General features: G+C 40.9%; 1 protein-coding gene across 3 annotated transcripts in view; it reads left to right on the top strand.

The window, feature by feature from the left end:
• The window catches only part of sh2b3 (SH2B adaptor protein 3), a 46896-nt gene extending 24969 nt beyond the window's left edge, over positions 1-21927 (top strand). For all 3 annotated transcript variants that reach the window (XM_034117500.1, XM_034117501.1, XM_034117502.1), the window contains exons 3-8: positions 11154-11255; positions 12875-12963; positions 15855-15946; positions 16657-16871; positions 17475-17652; positions 18323-21927. In XM_034117500.1, the coding sequence (XP_033973391.1) occupies positions 11154-11255; positions 12875-12963; positions 15855-15946; positions 16657-16871; positions 17475-17652; positions 18323-18645 (999 nt within the window). In that variant the 3' untranslated portion in view covers positions 18646-21927. The remainder of the gene's footprint in view (positions 1-11153; positions 11256-12874; positions 12964-15854; positions 15947-16656; positions 16872-17474; positions 17653-18322) is intronic.
• The last annotated feature ends 1884 nt before the right edge of the window (positions 21928-23811 follow it).

The raw sequence follows: 23811 nt of genomic DNA, 5'->3' as shown, positions 1-23811 counted from the left end.
ATAAATATCTGGCGCCGCCACTGAGCCTGACAATTTGTGTTGGCGGGGGCCCGACTTTCTTTTTTCTCCAAAGGGGGGGCCTGACAGAAAAAGTTTGAGAACCACTGTGTTAGACGCAGCCCAAGTCGGTAAATATCACCCCACTCAATTTTACAAACTCGATATACAAATGTTATAAACTAGGAGATGAGTGGACATCGAAGCCGGAGAAAAGCTTAAAACTCAAGGACAGTCGACAATGGAAGAATTAATCGACCACGAAGAAATTGAACGTGACGCAGTGGAGAAGCAAGATCAAGCTGAAGCATTGAGAGCAGGGCTTGCTAGCATTAGTAGCGATATAAAAGACCTCAAAAGCGATCTCCGTAACGAACTTATAACATTCAAAGAGGATCTTAAAAGGGACATGAGGAAAGAGGCAATGATCAAGATATGGCCAGGACTTTTGTTGCAAATATGACGTCTTCAAAAGCTGCAAAGCTTGCATATATACAACATTAATATTCTTAGTCCTGTATGGTCAGGTTCTATTGGATTCGTATAATAAACCGTTCTACACCGACTGAAGGCCTAATGTATTTAATAATGAAATGTAGGCCTTATTGTCCTGACTGCTTGTGTCATTAGGCTTTGAGCAGTATTGCTGTGGGAAAGGTATTACATGTTTCTATGTAGAATTTAAAATGCTTACATTTGTGGACCTTGCAGAAGCCCTGTGTGAGAAGAGACGCCTTCTATGCCCTTCTCTCCTCTCCACATTTTTTCCAGTATATTCTACTCCGCCTTAGCCAGAGCCACATCTCCAATCCTGCTAAGCCCCCTCCCCTGATTCTCCCAGAGTTTGGTTTCCATTACAGAGCCAACGCAACCAGCATTTACTTATGATCTGTGCGTCTCGGTTTGATGAAATGACTCATTTTTTAGATTCTGCTGCCAGTGGGGATGATTTGTCAATTGAGGCTGTAGCTTCTCACTAAGCAAACTGTGGCTTTTGGTACTGCGTTATAAACATTTACAGTTGGCTCTGGCCGACCCCCCCCCCCCCCCCCCCCCCCCCCTTGGCTCTGACTCCTGTGTGGAAAATGTTATCAGATCTCCTTCTCTGTATAAACCTGGTTCTGGCTCAGTGGTACCAGGAAGTGCAGTCGTAAGGGGCAAATCGACCCAGTGAGGTTGAATCGGAGACAATGGTGTGGCACGGGGGCAGAATGGAGGGAAGGACAATAACGTTTTGCCGTTAACAAAAGAAAAAAGGCATGGACTAAATCTAAATCTGCTAATGGATTTATTAAGAGGGACCAGATCAATATATCAGATGGTCAAACATTATAGCAACAATATAAATATGGATATGAGCAATTTCATTACAGTTTCATTTGCTGCTTTTTGATACATTTTCTCAATAGATTATCACAAAATGTTAAAAGTCCAAAACCCAAAGCTAATTAATTAGTAACATTATATGACAAACAAGGCTGGAATTCGTCTCAATGAAGAAGCTGGATCTTTGGCATGAGAGATTACCGAGACGATTAATGAATGATCAAAGTAGTTATTAATTAATTATTAATTATTGGACTACTGATTTCAACTCAAAATGTATTTGTCTTGAAATTGAGTTGAGTTTGATGTGTTAGTTACAGAATTGCACACAAAAGCAAAGATGCAGTAAACACTTGTTTGCAAAAAATGTAGAATAAGTGGACTTTTCCAGACACAGAACAGACCATCAAACATTCACACACTCCCAAAATGGACACATGCCAAATCTTCTACGGATGTGGATGAGCTGCACATCTCTTGAAGACACTAACGCAGACAGACATGTACAAGCTATTTTCAGTTCACTGCTGAATACATTTTGTGCAAACTTGTGACATTTTGTTCGTCATAAAGTGATGTGCATGTTATATAAAACACAGTGCACACTTTGCTCACCCCTCCATGCTTTCAAACTTTATTTTTCTATGTTTTTCAGTACGCAGTTTTCCATGTTTCTTCAGCTGCACTTTGATTAGTTGAGCTGGACGCGGATGAGTTGTATATCATAAGAAAAGGTCAATATTCAAATTGAAAAATAATCACTCTTATACGTTTGTCAGAGCCAAAGATCTAATTCTTCATCACGTTGACCTTGTGCCGTGTAGTTTGTGCTGCTTTAAGCATTAAGACTGACATTTAATTGCCAAAGAAACGTGTCTTTGCAGAAAGGACGTGCCGGTTGCTCATGATAATTCACAGACACGCTGACAGCACTTTCCATTGGAACTAGGTCTTTGCTCCAAAAACGGTCCCAATAAAAACAGTTTACTACATAAAGTAGCGCCAATGAAAACTGTTCAGTCAGGTCTGCGGATATCTTGGGAAACTGATGCTTTTCTTCTGGAAACAGATACTATCCTGGATTTTTTCAAATGTCATTTTTCAGTGCTGCGAGCGCCGCAAAGAAAATATTAGAGCAGCGTCAGAAGTAGTGAATATCTCAAATCCAAGGCGAAAACATCCAAACAATCTGATACGCCAGGAGAGATAGGTGGGAAAATGTTTTCTTTGTTCTTCAAGCAGTATTAGTACACTGACACACATAGAATATACAGATTATTATGTAACTATGCATAGTAGGCAATGTCTGCATGACCTCCCAATGTCCTAACCAATGTTGCAATAATACAGACAACTGCTAATGTTATATAGCCTATACACACATTGATATAAATGAAGTTTGCAGTCCTTTGTCCAAAGTCTTCTGTCCTCTTGACTTATTACGAGAACTTTATAGATGTTGGTAAATATTAGAATATATGTTATGGCCTAAATCTTTTGGCATTGCCGTCTTGATTAAAAGTTTGTTAGAATTAGGCAGAACTGTTTCTACGTTCCCTGCCTTTTTTTCTGCTCCATCAGCCTTACTAATTGGTCTTTTTTCTCGTGTGCAAAAACCACAGCTAATTCATTTACAAGGAACTGCACTCAGTTCTGTGAATCTCTCGAGTGATATTTGGCTTAAATATCAGAGTTTCTGAGAAGTATGCAAGGAGGGCAGCACAATGAGCTGACACATTTATTCATCAGTGAAGGCTGATAGCTTCTGACAGGTTTCCTAGAACACACTCATCTCTATCAGCGTTGGTAACCCCACAATGTGCTCAGTGTGTGTGTGTGTGCGCTCAGTGTGTGTGTGTTTCCCACATCCTCCATGATGCCACAGATAAAGCTGATAGTGAATGTCATCTGATCTCCGAGCTGCCTCTACCCCACCTACTGTATATATACACGTACTAGAAACCAGTGTGTACAAATGTGGCTGTCACATTTTCTTTATCAGTCAAGGCACATTTTTTAAATATGTTCTTGCACTGTGAGACAGTAAATGAACAGAGAAATGCATTAAAATAAACATAGAAGCACTCATAGTAAGATACAGTCATGGTAACTTACTTTAAGAGGCTTTCACTTTTATGCGTTGGGTTTATGGATCTATGTGATCACAGCTGTTCTCCGAGAACGTAATCCTGAGCCAAACAATCATTTGAAGGCCCGAGGGAATCTGTAAAATATCCCTCAACAGTGTCTTTTTCTTCTGTTATCATGTTTTTAATCTGCCTTTTGAGTCAAATCCTACATCCCAAATCAGAATACACCCAACACAAACCACTAACCTTTTAGGAGAGAAACTACAAGATTCAGACAAACATTAAAAACCATTATCACTGCAGAAAAAGTTTCATCCAGCCGGTCAGAAACCAGGATTTAACCAGAATCTATTTCTGCTCCAGCAACTCTGAAGGAAGAGGTCAGGAGTGTTTTCTGTGTGACACCAACAGGTGGTGCAGTCTGGCAGGGGAGTGAGAGTGAAAACAATACCAGCTGTTACGCATCACCATAGTGTTGGCTGCAGAATTTGCTATTGTTTAAAAAAAATTCAACAGTTTCTTTTTAAACATACCAAGATGTTGTTTACGGTAGCTATGATCAGAGCTGACGGATGTTTACCTCCACCAGATTATAGAAGTCATCCTGAAAAATAAGCCTGTTAAAAATGTGTTGCACATCACGACGAGCAGATGAGTGGACCAAAGAGAAACCCATTACCTTTTAATACAGTATCGGATAAAAATGGCATATTCCCGCATCGTGTTTTGTGTTTACGTCATTTTTCACACTTTTCTTCTGCAGTGGTTTGATGGCACTTCAACAGAAAATCCCCAGCACATCCTTTTCATTTAAGCGTACCAACTTCTAATATCTGCATAACAGTGGTTGGAAACATGTTTTCATATACATTGTCTTTTCCTGATTTTCTGGAAATATGTTTAAAATATGTGCTAGATTTTATAATATGTATAACAAGATATTGCTACGTTCTAGCTTGTGGGCTCACCCTTGATTCGCAGCTCTCTATGGGTTTTCGGGTAGACCAGGCTAATCCTTTACTGTAAGTATGCAGCAAGGAAGAGAAACTCATCAATGATCCCAACCCAAAAAACAAACCAGGGGAAGTACAGACAGATGTGTCGGTCAAGGTCTGCCTGATGAGGCCCCCGATGGGCTGGGCTTCACAGTGTCTGTGATGTGTGTGTGTGTGTGTGTGTTTGTGTGTCGGATATTTGTGCATACACACTTTTAAAAAGCCTCCCCTGGGATCAGTTTGGTAGCCCTGCAGAGTTTAAGGTCAGTGCGGCCCACACACACACATGCACCCCGGACAGCGCTGGCTGTGCTGACCCTCGGAGGGATAGTGGAATGTGCAGTGTCAGTCAGTTGCCACGGCGACGGCCTTGAGAAAGGGGACCCTGGGAAGATCGCTTTGGACTCCAAACATCCTGTGTGTCACCCGTGTGCGTGGGTGTGTGCGCTCAAAATGTAGATGTGTTTGTGACTGTGGGTGAGAGGTTGCTCGGCTGCACCTCGGTTTTTGTGAGCTACTTCCATAAACTGTGTGTGTGTGTGTGTGTGTGTTATGTACTAAATAACAATTTTATCATCAACATAACTGAATAATCTGTTGGTTGTTTAGTCTATAAAATCTCAAAACCTTGTGAAAACTATCATAGTTCATAACAAAATCCACATGCCTTTAATTTATACTGATATACAACGGGAATGCAGCTGATCCTCACACAACAGGCGGGGCCAAATAACGTTAAAACCCTTAAAATATTATTAAAAAGATCTGATTTCTAAATGTAACCTTTTAAAATTGGTATAAATGTGGATATAGTGTTACAAAAACAGATGCCAATAATGTTCACCTGTTATCCCTGGCTGGGGAAGTTATGCACAAATATGTATATCCAATAATAAATAATGCCTCTGTATTAAACATTAAGTTAACTGCTAAATCAACCATTAAACCAAAAACATTAGAGGACAGGAACGACTGAGGACTGATAGAAACAGAAAAGACGTGCATAAATATAATGTGAAAATCTACGATGTGTTGTCAGTGTTGCGTATCTGCGTCTGATATTCTGTGTGTGTGCGTGCGTGTGTGTGGTTGAGACATAGTAGTGAAAGTTGACTCAACCTGAAAATCCCCAGGAGTGAAATCTGAATAGTTAATACACAGATCACCATCAGCTTAACATGTTACACACTCTTATTTGAGCTGCCAAAAAAACGTACAAGTATATCAGTAAACTGTGGATAAGGTGTGTCGATGATGCAGCTCTGCTAAAGGTTTCGAATATCTAATAGGGCTACAACCAACACTTCCACTATAAGCTGATCTTTTAATAAATAGGCCATCTCATATTGATTCCATTTATCCTCCAACATTACTACTGTAGGGAATGTTTACACATGTGATTGTGTTTATAAATATATCCTTTTGGACGAATGTGTATAAAATGATCGAGATCTATTTCTTTCCTTTTGATGAAATGACAACACAAATTGTTGAATTTTGAACTTTGGGTTTGAATATTTCATATATTTCCTCATTTGGCAACGAAGAAAATCGAAACTCAAACGGTGGATCAACAAATAAAACTACAATTCTTGAACTTACCTTTGTTTAATGTCATGCGTTTCTACTGGAAATAGGTTTTCAACACGCTGTGGTTGAAAACACCTGAAATAGTTGCATGTAAAAAGTCCTGAAAAGAAAGAAACAAGCTGTAAAACACAGTGTCAGGATTTCAATGCCTGCTTTTTACATCTCAATAATATGTTTCTGATAAAACTCCAGTCTCTCTTTGTTCTTCCTGTCAAATTCATCTTGAAACGGATCTACACTCAGTCAAAGCTCTGAAGCATCAATAATGCAGTGAGACATTTCCACATGTGGCCTTTGCTTTTAGTCCCCCTGAAGGAGACACTTGATGGAAGAAATTGTCCGGAATACATTATTATTATTGAAATAGTGGAGCTGTGAGTATGCAGTGACCTTTGATTGGTTCCACTTCTCGGATGAGGAACATTAAGCCTTTAGACTCAAAGTCTGCAGGCAAATGACAAAAGGTTTCATTAAAGACATTTTGAAAAACCCTCCCTAAATGTTTTGCTGTGTTTTCAGAGACTACTCAAACTCTATTCGTGAAACCAGTCTCTCAAACCCCTGCACACCAGTAATGAACATTTAAAGGTGGGGTAGGTAAGTTTGAGAAACCGGCTCGAGATACACTTTTTGTTATATTCCATGGAATGCTCTTAACATCCCGATAGCAATGAATATCTTAAGTGGAAGCCGTAGCGCTGTAAAAAGCACGACCAATCATTTTAGCTGGCCCGGCTAAAATAACTGGATGGCCTACCTGCCTGTCAGCCTTCCATCTGTGCACAAACTTATCTCGTGCCCTCATTGGTCATGCGCGCGTTTGTGTGTGTTGGAGGAGGGGCTCTATAAGGAAGTGGCAGATTTTCTCCGGCTGTGTATTTTCAAAATCTAGCGCACTCGAGCTGGTTTCTCAAATTACCTACCCCACCTTTAAAGCCCTGGTTCTTGGCTTTAATAAAGGTCACATTTTGTTCGTTAGATTGTTTATTCAAAGTCATAAATTGATGCCAAAAAAAGGAATCCAAAATGAAAACATATCAGTGAAATGCTGCTATTTGTAACTCCAATAGTCTACAGCCTAGACAGATTTGACAATGGATACAAGTAAAGACAACGCTATGAGTCTCTTTAGGTTGTCATCTTAAGCCTTCATGTGGTCCTTCTGTGTCTCTTTGGTTGTTCTGTATCTCTTTGTGGTTGATATTCATCATGCTTTCAAAGATGAATGCTCACAAAGTGTTCCCACATTGTTTGCGGTGTTTTTTAAGGAAATAATATTGAAGGAGTTGTGTTTAGATTAAACAAAGGGTAAAAGCTGTTTAGTGTGTGTGTTTGTGTGTGTGCCCTCTCTCGGGAGTATTACAGACTGTAGTGTGCTGTGAGCTTGAACTTGCTCCCTTGATGAAGTGGATTCACAGAGAGCAGGCGTGTTGCTCAACCAGTCAGACATCTGCTGCCTGCTCCCCCCCCCCCCCACCCCCCCCCCCCCCCCCCCCCCCCCCACAGACACATATGGTTCCTTAAAGATGCTCTTAGTCAGAAACTCATTCACAATCTCAATAAATATCTCTCAATGAGACACCCCATCTCAGAGACACACACACACACACATACACACACATACACATACACATACACATACACACATTACCACATGTCCTAGGTACACATCCTGTGTACCTAGGACGTTGATGAAATAGATAGATGTCCAAATATAAGTAAACTGGTTCCAGTCAAATGTTGTCGTATCTTTTTCATTTTAAATGTGTTCCATGTAGGGATGTGATTAACAATTATTATTTTCTCAGTTAATCACTTTTAAATGTCAGAAAACATTCAAAAATGATTGTAACAATTTTGCAGAACCCCACAAAAAGTAGTTTTTATCCTCAGTTTAAGATTGAAAAAAAACAGAAAAGCAGGATATCGAAACAGAAAAAGGTTTTATATTTTTGCTGGAAATATGATAAATGATTATTAATTATTTAAATAATTACATTTATATTTTTATCATATCCAAACAGCAATTTAAATAAAAAATCTAAATAATGTCCTGATCAACCTTGAAGTAAGATTGTTTTGTCAGCAGTTTCCAAGGCAACCATTAAACGATGCACCTCCTAAAATATTGTATTTACTTTATTGATTTGTTTTTAAATCTCTTAGCAGCCTCTGTAGCATTCATGTATACTACGAGTCTCTTACAAATCGACAATCATGTGTTTTTGCAAAGTATCTCGTACAATATCAACAGTCGTGTTTTACTCCGTACGTGCTTGGAGTGCACACTTTCCTAGAAGCATGCGCACGTTTCCTCTGAGAACATATTGATTACATCTTTCTGACTCTCTAGTTATAAGAAAACCTGACCGATTTAACCTGAATCTGAAGAAGCAGAATTTAACATCCTGTGGCAGTACAACTTTGAGTCAGTTCCAGAGTCCCTGAGTCAGATCTTTGTAAATGAGTCACATCCAGCTCATCTGTGTCACGCTGCTTCTCATTGATATTATTACACGCTGCGGCTGAAGCTTTTGGAGTTGCTGCATCGATCACATCACTGGCTAGCTGAAGAAATGTGTCCAGTGGGGGTTAATCTATTCTTTTGAAGTGTGTGTGCCTGTGTTTATGTGCGTGTGTGTAGGATTATCATAGACATTCCTCAGGCTCACACACTGTCACATAGACTCTAACTCATTCGGTGCACAAAGCCCTGGAATCTGTCCTCCCGCTCCTTCTTCTGCTCTTCATCCCTCCCTCTTCATCCCCCCCTCCTCTCCCACCAACGGCGAGTCTTTCACCGTCTCGTCTGTTTCCTTTTGCTGCTCACGCTCTCTCACGCCACCCTCCCCCCTCCACCTCTCCTTTTTTGTTATGTTTTTGCATATTCGTTTGTCCCCATAGGGTTTCATGTTAATCCAATGTAGCTTGTTAGTGTCACGCTGTGTGCTGGAGAAGGGTTACTTTGTTCCCAATTGTTGGATCAAATATAATTTTAGGAGACTCCATCCTGGGCTTGGTGATAATATTTAAAACCTCTCCAAATAATAAAATTGTCTTAAGGATTTTACGTTTTTTAGTCATACTTTTCTTTTATTCTTATGAATTTGGTTGATTTCCTTTTAGGTGGTTACTTGAAAAAAAAAAAAACACAGTTTCATATTTGTATGCATAAGAAGAGCTGCAACTAGAGATAAGTTTGTGAACTCTTTTGGACAGGATAATTATGAAGACATTTCATATTGTTCAGTCCCCAAGTCAATGAACTGATCGTTATATCTACACAGGAAGCCAACACATGACACACACACGGTTTTAAACTAATAATAATAGTTGCAGACTCTTGTGTCTCCACGTGTTTCTATCAGCTGTCACCCAGGCTTCACTTCAGAGGTGTGTGTGTGTGTGTGTGTGTGTGTGTGTGTGTGTGTGTGTGTGTGTGTGTGTGTGTGTGTGTGTGTGTGTGTGTGTGTGTGTGTGTGTGTGTGTGTGTGTGTGTGTGTGTGTGTGTGTGTGTGTGTGTGTGTGTGTGTGTGTGTGTGTGTGTGTGTGTGTGTGTGTGTGTGTGTGTGTGTGTGTGTGTGTGTGTGTGTGTGTGTGTGTGTGTGTGTGTGTGTGTGTGTGTGTGTGTGTGTGTGTGTGTGTGTGTGTGTGTGTGTGTGTGTGTGTGTGTGTGTGTGTGTGTGTGTGTGTGTGTGTGTGTGTGTGTGTGTTCGAAGGCTCCGATTCGCTTTATCAGTGATTTGTACACACACACACGCTCTCTCTCGTCCTGTCGAGCTTTGCTGCAGGTCATCATGTTTGAAGTACCCACATGTCTGTTTATTAGTGCTTAAAGCAAGGATCACTGATGGTTTTGTCCCAGCATAATTTCCTCGTAACGGTGTGCCGCCATGAAGCCCCTCGTATCTCACTCACTTTGTCCTGTCGGGGTCGACCTTATAGCTCAACCATGAGAGCTCCCATCATGCTCTTCTTTCATGTGATTCACTGCCTTTCTGTCACTGAGGGAGGCTTCAGTTGCAGGCTTCACACGTCCAGACACATATACACACGATGTACACATGGACATCCTGTGCTGTTAGTGGTATCTTTAGCTTAACTGATCAAATCAGACGTGTTGCAGTGACACCCTTCTCAGAAGTCAACTCCATTATATCTATCTTACGTGAAGGAAGTTAGTTTTCTTGCAAGTACAAGCCACTTGATTGTTGATTTGCTAGATATTTAAGTAAGAAAATGACTAATGTACAATCGAGCAACAAATGTGAGCGTTTGACTCCTGCATTACATTTCAATTAAGGCAGCTTATTATGCTCATGTTTATAAAGTTTGTTTTATATTTGCCAAGGTTATGGAATATCTGTCGTCCAGATAATGGAAGGTTCATTTGACTTTCTAGAATCAAACATCCCATTTGCCATTATATTTATCCAGAGACCCATTTTCTAGATCATTTCTTTAAACTGTTGACCCCCCACCTCGCTGTTCTTCTTCGCAGACTGGCCTGTAGCGTGATGTAAAGTAAAAATAAAATGAAAAATATTACATCAGATATAAACAGTATAACAATTCTGGAGTAGGTATATTAAGTTAATTCTACGTAGGTTGCCTAAATGGCCATACCATATTTGGCTGTCATTACTGAATTTTCAATACAAAACCAACTTTGATTAATAAAAAGAAAAACACATTTGTTCCCTTTTGTAGGTTGTTAACATGTCTACCACTGACTTGAAGATCTGTAGTAGTAGTAGCAGCAGGAATATATGCTTACAGTAGCATAGACACACTTTTAAAACAACTGTCAAATGTGTTGTTCAGTAGCTGAGGCTGGTTGAAGACTCAGTTCCTCCACACACACACACACACACACACACACACACACACACACACACACATATACATATATATATATATATATATATATATATATATATATATGTGTGTGTGTGTGTGTGTGTGTGTATATATATATATATATATATATATATATATTCTGAAAATACATTTATCTGTTGGAGTATAATTTTGGAGTGTAGAAGGTTCACACTCAGTTACTCACTTTTCTTTGTTTCAGTTTCTTCTATCTCTTTCTTCCCATGAGATAGCGTTGGGTATTTCTGACCGTCTCTTTTCTTCATGATGTTTTCAGGCCTCCTGTCCCAAGCTGACGACTCACTGCTCAGATATCCAAGAAGTCCGTCGTTGCAACCGGCTGGAGATGCCTGACAACTTAAACACATTTGTTTTAAAGGTATGTACAGGCTTTTTTTTGTCAGTTCTGGCTAAGGTTCTTGAATGCCTAGTGAGTGAACAGGTAAAGGTGTTTATATGTACAAATGACATCCTGTCTAAACATCAGTCAGGCTTTAGAAAGCAACATAGCACCATCACTGCCACAATGAAAGTGGTGAATGATGTGGCGAGTATTTTAGATAATAAGCAGAGTTGTGCAGCTCTATTTAGTGACCTGTCCAAAGCGTTTGATACCGTCGATCATCGCATCTTAAAGCAGAGGCTACTCAGTATTGGCATATCCAGCCATGCAGTAGGGTGGTTTGTGAACTACCTCTCTGAAAGGTCCCAATGTGTTCATTTTGATGGGCTGTCTTCTGAGTGGTTAAACATTACTAATGGTGTTCCTCAAGGTTCTGTTTTAGGTCCACTTTTATTCTCCATCTACATCAATAGTTTAGGTGAAAATGTCGATGGAGCAACCTTACATTTTTATGCGGACGATACCGTTATGTACTGTGCAGGTCCCTCCGTCCTTCCGCCCACCGTGTTGTTGACATACACATTTGCTTTGAACTCCAACCCTCAATTCAACATGAAGAGGAAACAGGACAATCTTTGTGTCATATCATTTCATAACAAAACTCACCAAACGGTCTTCATTTTGACTTTGTTGGTTTATTCTCCTCCCAAACCTTGTCTCTTGAGTTTAAACACTCACCACCTTGTGGGTTCAAAGTCACAGCAAGTGTTTACATGAGGGGAAAAACTCAAAACATCCACAGAAAACTTCTTACATCAGTGTTCACTACTCAGACATCCATCCACATCCTCCATTGTATCACCAAAATACAGTATAGCCACAAAGAATGCCTGTAAGAAAATTGTAATCTACAGAGACAACAGTAAGTATTTGATAGCAGTTTTTTTCTCAGAAATACTTTTATTAGATTTTTTAAGACAATCACACATTACACATTCATCCCTTCCCCAAGATCAGACCTGAAAACATGTACATGACATTTCTGGAGTAGAAAAGAAAAGAAAAGAGAGTAGCTGGGAGTCTGGGACAAAAGACAGAATAATGGAAAAAGAAACAAAAATAAAATAAATATATGAATACAAATAGTGGTAGTAATGTTAATAATGACAGTGATAATAATACTAGTACAATCATAATTTTGCAAGAGTACACCATCAGCATGACTTCTGAAAGTGTTTAGGAATGGTCCCCATACCTTATGGAACGTACTACTTGAGCCACAGACTGAGTAACGGATCTTTTTTTTAGTGTAAGACACATTGGGTAATTTAACCACTGAGAATGGGTGGGCGGGACGGCATCTTTCCACCTTGGTTTTGATCGTAGTTTTACACATCAATAATGGAAAGTGTGCTTACTTTCCCCCCATGTTAGTAGCCGGACTTTTGCTGAAAATAAATGAGCCTTCTATTAAAGGAAATGGGTAAATAAAAATACCTGGCTACTTTTGCGTCATCAAAAAAGCAATATGAAGCCTGCTGCCAGTGCATGTGAAGCACTAGAAAATTGGCCTTTTTATGCGTCTCGGCCATTTCTTGAACTTCGGTGTCTGTGTAATATGGATGGTATGTTTGAAAGCTTCTTTGTCTCTGCAGGTTAATCGAGGTAGTCTGATTTTCGAGACGGACAACGACCAGCAGGTCAGCTCCTGGACCACAGAGCTAAAAGAATGTATCAGCAACAGGTGAGACACACTTAAAAAAAACAAGGACTTCAATACTTGTTATTACCTGAAGCTGATTTTCTCCATTTTGAATATTTCAACTTTTTTGAGCAGTGTGAGTCAAACTCATGACTCAAGTTCCAACTCATTTTGTAACCACAAATTAGAGGTTATATTACATCACTTTTTCCGACCGAAATGTTAGTCATGAAATAATAATTGAGGTCACTTGTGTTAGCAAGTAAAAAGATTCTGCGTTGTGTGTGTGAGCTTTTGGGATTGACAGACTGGAGCAACTTTGAGTCTTGTAAATATTCCTGGAAATAATAATTCATCAAACTCAGCAGTCAACTTAATATTTACACTCAGCCTGTGAGAGCTAACACATCTTCTGGGGGAGTATTATGATCAACGTTGTGCAATCAATTCAAGTTGTTGAACACGACTTTTTAAGTTATTAAAGTCAGGAAAGAAGTTAACATTTAGAAATGTAGAAATTCAAGGTTGAGATGTTTTTTCAAAGGAGCTATAGCCCATAAATTGAGAATTTGGGGCAAATATCTTTGTTTAGGGATTATCATATTAATGCTGTTGTACAGAGGCATACTGCACGAATACTATTCTTTTCAGTGTGACAAAATCTATCTTTTATCAGAAGAAATTAGGATTCAACCCAAAAAATGTGACCTGTTTCAGAGGATACTCGTCTGTGTGTTTTGCGTGCGTGATTGTGTGTGTGTGTGTGTGAAAGGAAGTGTGGGGGAGGTCTGAGACTTGGGAGAATCTCAGGACCTTTCTCATTTCTGCAGATGTCTGTAATGCTCTTACACACACACACGCACACGCACACGCACACACAGTCAGTAGTCAGCGGTACAGTAAGTGAACACTCATCAAGTGTGGAGGTGAAGTCAGAGTTCACTCTCGAATTCACTGTTTGTTCAGATACTTCACAAAGTAAACATGTGCAGGAATGTATTCAAGTGTGGGTGTGTGTGCGTTAGTCCAGCCAATAATGCATTTCACATGATTACATAACATGATACTTATTGATACATGTGTTTCTTTCATCCTGAACGGAAGATTCTTTGATGAACAAACTTTCCTTTTGAGACATTTTACAAAATTACCTCAATCCTAGTTTGGCATTTTTGTATGGGGACACTTCTCAGCCGGCATGTACCCCAATACCAATACATCTGTAATAACCTAATATAGGGCCAAATATGTGTCGTTTTTAATCTTCTAATCTGATGTGAATGTGAATTCGGAGAAGAAATCTGACCTTTAAAACTCTATCCCCCAAATTCTCTTTCAACCCACTTTTATGACTGATTTCAGAGAGCGGGCCTTTTATCATGCATCCTTTGTCCGCATATGAACTGTCACATTCCAACTAGTCTTTTAACTTCATTAAACTGAATGCTTGTCAAAATCATTTAAGTCCACAGTCAGGACAATTTTGAGTCAAAAAACACAGCCCTCTCTTTTGTTGGTTTAGAGCCTGTCTGTAGACACCTTTTCAAACAGCTCTCACACAATGGCCACTTCACACAGGGATTCACCAGGTGTGCAGTCAATCCTCTTTTTCATTCTTCACACGCTTACTTACATCACACTGCGCGCGTACAACTGGGTACAACACCATGAATGCCCTTGGAGAAACGATAGGCCTTTCTCAGCGCATGTCCCAGCAGGAAAAGCACAGACAGGTGTTTCTGTTTCAGGGGACTCATATTGTTTGTGCTGCTATGGCTCACTGGGACCCTTGAATAGAACAGAGCCATCATTATAAGTAACACCTGTGCTTTTCCTGTCATACACTTTGGCTGTGGAAAAAAGGCCTGCGTACGCCCTCATCCCAAATCGAGACTATAAACCAAGAGAGTCAGTGAGTGTGTACCGGATGTGGGAGGTGTAGCATTGCTGACTGGCTGAGATGTCCACTCTCTGCAAAATCTCCTCACTTTGCAATAATAATAAAACGTGAGCTGATTCTCACAAAGATAGAAGAACAAGACCCCACAAGAGTGAGGAGAAAGGAGGCATGTCTTCCTGTTATTCAGAGCAAACTCAAGTCAGCGTTTTAGCAGGATCTGCTCAGGCTTCCCTCTTTAACCGTGTGTGTGTGTGTGTGTGTGTGTGTGTGTGTGTGTGTGTGTGTGTGTGTGTGTGTGTGTGTGTGTGTGTGTGTGTTGTGTGTGTGTGTGTGTGTGTGTGTGTGTGTGTGTGTGTGTGTGTGTGTGTGTGTGTGTGTGTGTGTGTGTGTGTGTGTGTGTGTGTGTGTGTGTGTGTGTGTGTGTGTGTGTGTGTGTGTGTGTGTGTGTGTGTGTGTGTGTGTGTGTGTGTGTGTGTGTGTGTGTGTGTGTGTGTGTGTGTGTGTGTGTGTGTGTGTGTGTGTCAGAAGAACAGTAAGTCTTAGTTCAGATGTGAACTGGCCTCACTTCCTGTCTGTGCCTGGTGACTTTGTGTTACTTCAGCCTGCTGTTTCTTCCATGTTCACTAAACCCTCCACACACACACACTCACACACCTCTCTTTAATGTCCTACCCATATCTATTGCTTTCCCTCATCCTACTGAAAAGTGATATGTGGCATGTTGACATCAATAAAACGTCAACACATTTTTTCGGAGACACTGGTGTAATTACAGACGCTAAATGCAGCCTATTTTTTTTACAGCAACTTCAATGTGTTTTCACCACACTTCTGAAAGAAGACACTGATCTCCCAGCACAAACAGAGCTGCAGCGCTCTTATAAGACAGATGGTGAAACCCAGATGGGAAACGATGTCTTACAATGAAATGAAATAATCATGAAAGTGACCTATTTCCCCCCCCAGGTGGTCCACAATGAGAACAACATGTGTTGATGCAGTGTGTGTAATCTGAATCTGTTTCTGTCCTCAGGTCAGGCAGTGTGGATCTGGAGCCTCTCCCCCCCCCAGCAGACAGCTCGGCTCCAGCCAGTCACAGAGGGAGCTCAGAGTTAGGGAGTCAAAGTGAGTGGGGTGGGGGGGTGAGGAGACACTTCCTCCAACAATCAGTGTTTGTGTGCTCATTTTAAAAAGAGTTATAACCCTGCTATAAGCCTCGCGTTCCCTTTGTAATTCTGAATGCAGTCTTCTAAAAAAAGGCTTTTTTTATGGACTTCATAAACAACCGAAAGATGTCATTTTGAATACCTCCATTCTTACTTTAATTGATTTTATCAGCAGCTGATTCCAGTTTCAGTTATTCAACAGCTTCATTTGACCCAGTGATTCCAAATCAATGCAGCATTTTTATTTTTAGAGTTTTTAGTCCAGCACTCTCCCTTTAGCTCCATTTGATTCTTTAACATCTCCTGAGGGAAATGTAGCTCTTTAGCCGCTCCACATGTCACTAACTTTCTCCATTTGCCGCTTGGTGCGAGCAGGAAGTGCACAGAAGGTTTTTATAGCTTATTTACTTGGAGCAGCTGCGGCTGAAAACAACCCTGATTAGAGCTGAGGGACTGAAATGAAACTGTTGAGACGTGGGCCATCACATTCAATAAAAATAACCCTGCTGAGTTAGAGTGGGTAAGGATTCATTGTAGGTTTGTCAACACGAAAGAAATCGTTCACATTACAGATAGTAATCATTTGATTATTTTCTTATATTAATAGATTGGTCCAGCTTTATGATAAATCAATAATTTAACCATTTGTTTCTCTGTTCCGTCCTCCAGGCCCTGTCACCTTCTCCTTGCCTGAGCAGGTCGTGCAGAAGGCCGACCACTTCCTGTTCTCCTACCCATGGTTCCACGGGCCCATCTCCAGGGTCAAGGCGGCCCACCTGGTGCAGAGCTCCGGCCCGGAGGGTCACGGGGTGTTTCTGGTCCGTCAGAGCGAGACACGGAGAGGAGACTACGTCCTCACCTTCAACTACCAGGGGAAGGCCAAGGTACGTCTCACTGAGACTCGCAGCCGAGGTGGTTCACCGATAAAATGTAGCAATATAAACCCAAACCCACATTGTTCCTTTTTATTTGCCCTGAATGCGTCAAACTAGTAACCACCTCATTTCCTAACACTGGTAAATGCTTACATGAGGAAGCATTATGCAGACGTACCTCTAATAGTGAAAACCTTAAAGGTCCCCTATTATACTGTTTTTCATCAATATATTATAGGTCTTAGATATATACAAAACATGTCTCTGAAGTGTTTGGCTCCAAATACCAAACAGATCGTGCATTGTAGCATCCCACAACCCCTCTGTTTCAAAAGTGCTGATTCTCTGTCTGTTACTTAGATGAAAATAAGGAGCCCCTCCCCACGCCCCTCTGAGAGATATTTGGTTAAAAAGAACAAAAAAGAGAGCGAATCTTTTCTCCTGAAACGTTCAGAATCTCTTTACACAGAGGGGACACATGTTGATGTATAAAAGACATGAAAAGGTGGATTTTGCATAATAGGTGACCTTTAAGCTCATTCTCAGTATAAAAACAGTGTGAAATGTATCTTTTCTTGATGTCTTCCCTTCCTCACGTCTGTGTCCCTGCAGCACCTGCGCCTCTCCCTGACAGAGTGGGGTCAGTGCAGGGTCCAGCACCTGCGCTTCCCCTCTGTGATGGACATGCTCAGTCACTTCCGCCTCTTCCCCATCCCGCTGGAGTGCGGAGCCGCCGGCGCCGTCACTCTGTCCAGCTTCGTGGTGGCGGGCTCCAGCCCCCCGTCACAGGGTGAGACCCCCCATCCAGCTCTCAGATATCACAACTGTTTCAGAGAGATATGACTGAGTTTTTATGTTTACATCAACATGTTTAATACAACTTGGGTTCTATTGTTTATGGGATAACATTGCATGTACAGAAGTTACTGCCAGGATGTTGTAACATGGTCACTTGGCGACAACAAAGTTCAGTAGGGTAGGAAACAATCCAGGTTTAAAAATAAAATGTTGCCAGATTATCCAAACCACTTGTACCCAACCTGAGGGGAGGGACTCCTCTTCTGGCTCACAGGATACATTTAGAGAGGGTGCTAAATGCAGAGGGGATAAAAACATGGTTTACCTCGTTACATAACACATTTCTTCTCTGTAAGTTTTGTTTTTGGTTGTGAAATGCTGCCACGTTCTCTGAACCAAAAGCAAAATGACATCATTTGAAGTCTTTGTTGGAACTGTTCACATTGGTGAAACAAGTATACATTGCTATGTATTAAAGGCGTCACAAGGCGTCCCAATGTGAAAACACAAGAAAGTTAACTCATCACAAAACTCTTCAAAATGACAACAAGTTAATAGAAAAATAACAAATGACCAGCTGTAGGTCACCTTGTCTTTCTCTTCCAGGTATGTTTTTGCGTGTTGATACTAAAATCTCTTTCCCTCTTTATGTTCTCCCTCAGGCCAGCTCTCGGGCGCCCTCCTGGTCCCGTTCTCTCTGCACCGCTGGAGCTCAGAGCCCAGCCTGGCTCACTGCAGCCAGCCGCGCTCCTCCTGCTCCCCCAGCCCCCGGGCCGCCGCCCAGCCCCCGGGCCGCCCCTCCACCCGCATCAACCCCGCCCCGGACCCTCCTCCGTCAGCCCCAGCTCCGCTTCTCCAGAGTGAATCTGTGGGGAGGAGACCCCTGCTCCGCCACCCCCACCTCCCTCAGCGGGACTCAGACTACGAGCTGGAGCCAGAGCGGGGGCGCAAGAGGGCGATAGACAACCAGTACATGTTGCTCTGACAACCAGTACATGTTGCTCTGACAACCGCCAACAGCTCCGCTGCCACGACAGATTATTATTACCGGACATTTTGACTGGCAGGTTTTGAATTTACCGTTTTTAAATACATTTTACCAGCTAAAAACCGGTAACTACCGGCTAACGGAAACCCTGATACACACATCTGATCCCCCCCCCACCCGGCTGCACATGTCTGTGTGAGACTCTCAGAGAGAGAGCGCAGGATGCTAACATGATCACAGCAGACTCTTTGCTGAGCTTCAAGACTTTGTCTGATGTCAACACACACACACACACACACACACACACACACACACACACACACACACACACACACACAGACACACACAGACACACAGTCTGTGCTGGCAGTGTGTTTACCAGTGTCCGACCCTCACAGCCTCCACCCAGTGTCCACAGTGAATGTATTTTTGGGAGTTTTATAAAAGTGCTGAGTATGATGACTATTCTCGTTTTCTTGATGTTGAGGTTCAGTGTGAGAGCGGGGGGGGGGGGCACATGTGTAGCTGTCCCCCAGCCCATTCCACACGCAGAGCTTTGTGTACAAACACAGAAATGAGAAAGCACTCTCATTTCAGAGTGCCTACATGTTATATTAGATATTCCTCCTTTTGCGCATTATTTCATATTTAAGTGCACAACGCTTTCAGTGCACTTTGACAACAATGTGTATTTTGTATACACAGATTCTTTTATAGAAAAAAATAAAAAAGACATTAAAAAGGGGAAAAGTCAGGTGGGAAGCTGTTACTTTGAAGTGCTTCCATCACTTCAGCCCGTCGCTGAGGCAGAGACAGAACCAGGAATTATTATCAACTTTCATCAGCACTGCTTTTATTGTGTGTGCTCTGTTCATGTGGGAGGAGTCGAGGTGTCCATCAGCACTGATCTGGAGTCTGTCCCAATACTCACTGCTAGGTTTGCCAAAATACCATCTGTAGTGTCACATGTTACATGTCCAGCACCGAGGCCTTGTGTACGCAGCATTATCTTCTGAGTAAGCACAAAGTGTCACATGGTCTCACAGAGATAAGTCCTGCCACAAAAAGTACATTTAATGATATAAATACAATAATATAATTTATATATTTTTTTCTATAACCCTGTATTAATTTGATGAATTTAAACACTTGATACAAAGTTATCTTTTATGATATTTCATTTTTACAGTGGTGGGAGAGGAGCCATCAGGAGAAGAGTAATCCATCTCTTTTCTCCTGACGGCAACACGATGTGGCCAAAATATTTGTGTAATATCATAATAATATTGTAGTATATTATTTGGCACAACATACCCTCCACTCTTACTCAAAATATATTTAAGTAAAAGTGTTACGAATTAGTAATGAGGCTCAATAAGTATTCTGCCCCTCCAAAATGAGCCTTGGCATTCCCAAGGTATCTTTTTTTTATTTGGAAAAAGCTGAAAAATGCGCCCCAATAAAACATCAACTTGAAAAGCTTCACTCCACAGAGCGGGAAAGGGGGAAACACTCCGCAAGATCAAAACAGAGAGTTAATCCTCCACCATCAGAGCCCATTTCTATCAGATTAGTCCCACATTCAGAACAAATGAAACAGACTTCAGGTCAGATATTATCTCAGCTAACATGCTAACATTAATCTCACCTTAAAGCCTTAAAGCAGGCTAATGCGATGCAGCTCCTGTCGATTTTAACATTTATTTTCTTACAACTTTCTAAGGCAAATCTTGATTCTCTATTTTTTACACTCATAGCATTAAATATTTTTCCTAGTATTTTTATGTACAAGTTCAAAACGGCAGCAGGCGGATAAATACGATATTTTTATACACGTTTTAATAAAAGTGGTTTCAGTGAGAGACTTTGTGAGGGAGGTTTGGTTTCAGCTCATGTGTGAATTTTATTGTCAAGAGCTGACATTACTACATTTGTATTTAAAGGAATCCAAAAGATGAAGTGGTTACCAAAGCAAACAGCTGATTTTCTTAGTGACCCGTTGGTGTGTCCATCTTGAGATCAGCCTTTGTAGATCAGTTTCAGTTACCTGTTGTCTCTCCTCTCAAAAAACACAAAATATCCCATAAACAGTGAGCAGTCGTTTTGACACACACCAAAAATGTTCTGTAATTTAGTTTCAACACCTGAAGCTTCACTTCCTTTAGCGACGGGATGCTTTAGGGAAATATGTTGCCAGGACTTGTCTGTTTTCTAACCTTGCTTTAACACTAACTTTAGCAGTTGTTTAAGATGTACCTTCAGTGAACGTATGCCTAACGTGTGGATAAGACCCGTCTTATCTGCCCTTCTTCTCAGTGTAGTTTCCTTTCCTTAAAGAAGAGAAATGTCTAAATGCAACCAAATGTCCTCATGAACACGACCGCAATAGGTCAGCTTCGTCTACCAAAGGAACATTTTGGCAATGGTTTTGTAGTTCTCTTATATGTATCATCTTGATCAAGACTGACATCTTTTAAGTGTTTTATAAGGGGAACAAAAACAAGGATGTTTTTGGCAAAAGTACGGTTGATCTTCCTGCCTCTATGTGCCCGAGTCTAAACAAATCACCTCTCTGTTTTATCTCTGATAAAGGAAAGCAACGGTAACAATAACTATTTTGACTATCAGTCCCCTCTATTTGCTGATATTGTTTTTATTCTAAGGGAGAATGACTGTGCCTTTGCCAGAAAGCTGCTGTTGCTTTTCCCCTTTTGTGAAAGCTCAGGGTGTGATGTGGGGCAGAACTTGTGTAGTGCAATATCTGAGACGCCCAATGTTTCACACCTTAGTATGTATGAAAGACGAGATCAGAGATGACTGGATTAAGAATTCAATGTTTGCACCTGCTTATAGATAAATGCCAAAGTCCCAGAAAGAAATGCTATATTTAAAACCAGGACTACCGCATGTTTCTACCGTTTTTTGGCTTTTCCTTCTGTGTCATGGTTTAATTCAATTTGTCTGCAAGAATCGAGTTAGCACTTACAACAATCATGGTGTACCTCAGGTGTATTTAATCCTCAACATGCGCTCCAGCAACACCTCTACTCTCTCCGGTGTTTGTTTTCAAATGTCCAGTTGTGTCCTCAATACTGTTCATCCTGTTTGTTAACTCAGCACTGTAAACATTCCAGCCCTAAAGCCCCCCCCCCCCCACAGCAGCTTTTCTTTCAATGTGTTTGCATCCCTTTCAGTTATAAGCATCTAAATTATATTAAATATATATATATCAACTGTATATTTGACTTTTTGTAAAATAAACCTAACCATAAAAAGACTCATGATCAGTTTGGGATTTGTGTGTGTGCTCTTTCACGTCTGTGTGTGTCCTTGTTATTCAGAAGGAGGTGACAGATAAACTGTTTCATTACGCTGTGTTCCAGGTCAGCTGTTAGCCTCGATAAGTGGATTTACTAAATCAGAATCTAGATGGAACCAAAATATTATGTCCTCTCCATTGAGTCCAAATAAGATTAGAAGATATAACGTAAGCCTCACTTTCCGTGACATTACATCGTTTATGTGCAGAGGTGGGTAAGTACGTAGATCATGTACTTTAGTAAAAGTATAAGTACCAGAGTGTAGGAATACTCTGTTACAAGTAAAAGTCCTGCATTCAAAGTACAGAAGTATTAGCATCAAAAGTACTCATTCTGCAGATTAGCCCATTTCAGAATAATATATATTAAATATTTTGATTATAGTTATTGATGCAGTAAAGTGTTATCAAAGCTGGTAAAGGTGCAGCTAGTTTGAATGACTTTGTATACTGTGAATGTTAGGTTTTGAATTTACTCCTGAGGCCTGTACTACGAAGCTGGATTTTCGCTTAGCCGGCTAAATTCAGGGAAATCTCGGGCTTTCCGGTCCTACGACGCTGGTTCTCTTTTTAGCAGGCTAGATTTCCATGGTAACTTATGCTGAGCGGCAAACCTGCTCCGGAGGAGGTTAGGTGGCAGGCTAAGAGATCAACTCAGTGAAAGCACCGCCTGCTGACCAATCAGAGCTCCGTGTGCGGAGTTTAAAGCGATCAATTCATATTACAGGATAGAGGAAATACAGAAAAACTGCCGTTGCAGGAAAGACGGCCGTGAAAATTAATAGAATATCCCCTCCCATCTTCAGAGCAATCTGACTATTATAACATTAGCGTTAAGAAAGCTTACTTAAATATCTGCCACGACATAAGTAACCGGATCAGAGTAACATTAAGTACAGTCCATGGCACTGAGTGCAGACGTCGATGTGTCCCATTATCATTCATATCATATCACATCATAATGTATCATATATTTCCTTATTTGAGTCAGCTTCTTGAGCCGTATCTGGCCGTGCAACACTCAGTGTCACATACTGTATGCAGAAGTATTATTTTAAGCAACACATTAAGTTGACGAAACACTCGAGTCAAATGTAATTAAAGTCAGATCCACTCGTGTCTTGGACGGGGCAGTGATTTCATAAACCTGTTAATGTACGCATTCAAACACTTTTTCTTTTACCAGCTGTATTCACCTTGCAGGTGCAGCTATGTGGCTTTTATCCTGGGTAAAGTGTTTAAGTCATGGATGTTTAAAGTTTAACTTCTTCATATTTGACTAATATTAAAGTTCACTTTTCATTCAGGAAGTATGACGCTGCGCTGTCAGTACGCTTCTCCGTGTTTGAGATTGGTCGAATGCTCCAAATACCACCCCTTTCATGTGAACGCGCACCTAACTAGATAGGACACGGCGGCTTGAGCGATCCACTTGATATCCAGCGTCGTAGTACAGTTTAGCGCCAGCGCGTATGTTTTGGCTTAGGCCAACCGGCTAACTCCAACATATCCAGGTTAGGTTGAACCAGCTTCGTAGTACAGGCCTCAGGTGGAACTGAAGTCTTATTTAAGTGTTGATTATATTTCACAACCTTAATCCATATCTGTTTAGTAGCTACTGGTATTCAATAAATGTAGTGGAGTAAAAGTACAAAATGTACCTCTGAATTGTAGTGGAGTAGAAGTATAAAGTAGCATAAAATGGAAATACTCAAAGTACAAGTACCCCAGTAAATCTACTAAGTTACTATCACCACTGTTTATATGTAATTGCTTGTGTGTTGCAAAAGGATCTTAACTCAGGTCCACTCACTAGCCTTTTCAACCACATCTAACAGTGGCAC

This window comes from Trematomus bernacchii, unplaced genomic scaffold, assembly GCF_902827165.1.
Source record: "Trematomus bernacchii unplaced genomic scaffold, fTreBer1.1, whole genome shotgun sequence".
NCBI classification, from domain to species: domain Eukaryota; kingdom Metazoa; phylum Chordata; class Actinopteri; order Perciformes; family Nototheniidae; genus Trematomus; species Trematomus bernacchii.
The sequence above is the reverse complement of the archived record's forward strand: the minus strand, read 5'-3'. Positions and strand labels throughout refer to the sequence as shown.